Genomic DNA, 1,376 nt, shown 5'->3' on the forward strand with positions numbered 1-1,376 from the left:
CCCTCGGGACGATATGAGACTACAGGAGCCGGAGAGGATCATGGGACTACAGGCTCCGGAGGGGGCCAAAGCCAAGCGCAAGGTGAGTGTGACCCAACCGCTGTGCAGTGTGGGCAGTGTGGGCAAAGCTGGTGAGCAGTGTGGGATGTGGTCAGTTTGGGCAGTATGTGTGGGCAGTTTGTGGGCACTATATGGTCAGTATGTGGGCAGTATGTGTGGGCAGTATGTGGGCACTATATGGTCAGTATGTGGGCAGTATGTTTGGGTATGTGTGGGCACTATATGGTCAGTATGTGGGCAGTATGTGGGCACTATATGGTCAGTTTGTGATCGTTGTGTCTGACCGGGCCTCTTTTGTGCAGATTCTGAAGCCGCTGCTGGAGAGGAGGCGCAGGGAGCGGATGAACCAGAGCCTGATCCGCCTGCGGAGCCTCCTGCTGCCCGCGCAGGTACTGCCCCGCCCCCGTCACGCGCGTCTTTACCGGCGCGGGGCTTCTCTCAAACACCTGTGTATGTTTCAGGGCGCCGCGGAGCGCAGGGTGGAGAAGGCGGAGATCCTGGAGCACACCGTCCTGTACCTCAGGGGCCAGAGCGGCGGCCAGGGGCCTGAACAGCTGCCTCTGCCCTTTCAGGACGGCTTCTCGGCCTGTCTCCACCGAGCCACGCACTTCCTGGAGGCGGGAGGGAAGGCCCCGTGGCTGGCGCCGACGATGGACGCGGCGCTGTCCACGCGGGCACAGGAGTCGGAGCGTCTGGGGAGGTGTCCGAAAGCGCTGCTGCGGGAGCTGACGCGGAAACGCGCACAAAGCGGCATCGCGGCGAAAAGCGGCAGTTTTCAGGCTGAAAAAGGCGCCGCGCGGGCCCGGGCCCCGAGCGCGCACAGCGGACAGAACAAGAGGCCGAGTGAGGGGCCACACAGCGGAGCCCAGAGCCCAGGACTACAGAGCTACGGGCCGCAGAGCCTGTGGAGGCCGTGGCCCTGAGCGCACAGGCGGAACCTCTGGGCCTCAGGACAATGACGGGGCTTTTGTAAATGTGTTTCATATTTGTACAGAAATTTAATTTATTCCAATAAACGACCACATGTGCACGTGTCTGCTTCGTCTTTCCAAGAAAACAGTGGGATATTGATGATGATGATGATGATGATGATGATGATGATCACATTTGATAGTTATAAACAACAACATAATAATTATTAAAGAGAAATTCTTAACAAAAAAGTGTTTTTTTATTTGTATTTTGCGCTAAATCTGAATCGCCTCCACGTGACTCCGCCCCCAGAGAAAGAACACGGCTTTAATCTACCCTTTACAATAAATAAATCATCAGTCCAGTTTGTGGTTACGAATACACTTGTCTGTGTCGGTGGTTCT

General features: G+C 56.2%; 1 protein-coding gene across 2 annotated transcripts; it reads left to right on the forward strand.

The window, feature by feature from the left end:
• Positions 1-1,114, forward strand: LOC306973294 (uncharacterized protein). 2 transcript variants are annotated; one of them, XM_079570200.1, is made up of 3 exons: positions 1-82; positions 363-449; positions 522-1,114. In XM_079570200.1, exons 1-3 carry the CDS (start codon positions 14-16, stop codon positions 981-983), a joined length of 618 nt encoding a protein of 205 aa, XP_079426326.1. In that variant the 5' UTR covers positions 1-13; the 3' UTR covers positions 984-1,114. The 2 variants fall into 2 exon arrangements, with proteins under 2 accessions (XP_079426326.1, XP_079426327.1); XM_079570201.1 differs by lacking the exon at positions 363-449 and having other exon boundaries at positions 11-82.
• Positions 1,115-1,376: the final 262 nt, after the last annotated feature.

Source organism: Gobius niger, assembly GCF_951799975.1.
Source record: "Gobius niger genome assembly, chromosome: 13".
Classification (NCBI taxonomy): Eukaryota; Metazoa; Chordata; class Actinopteri; order Gobiiformes; family Gobiidae; genus Gobius; species Gobius niger.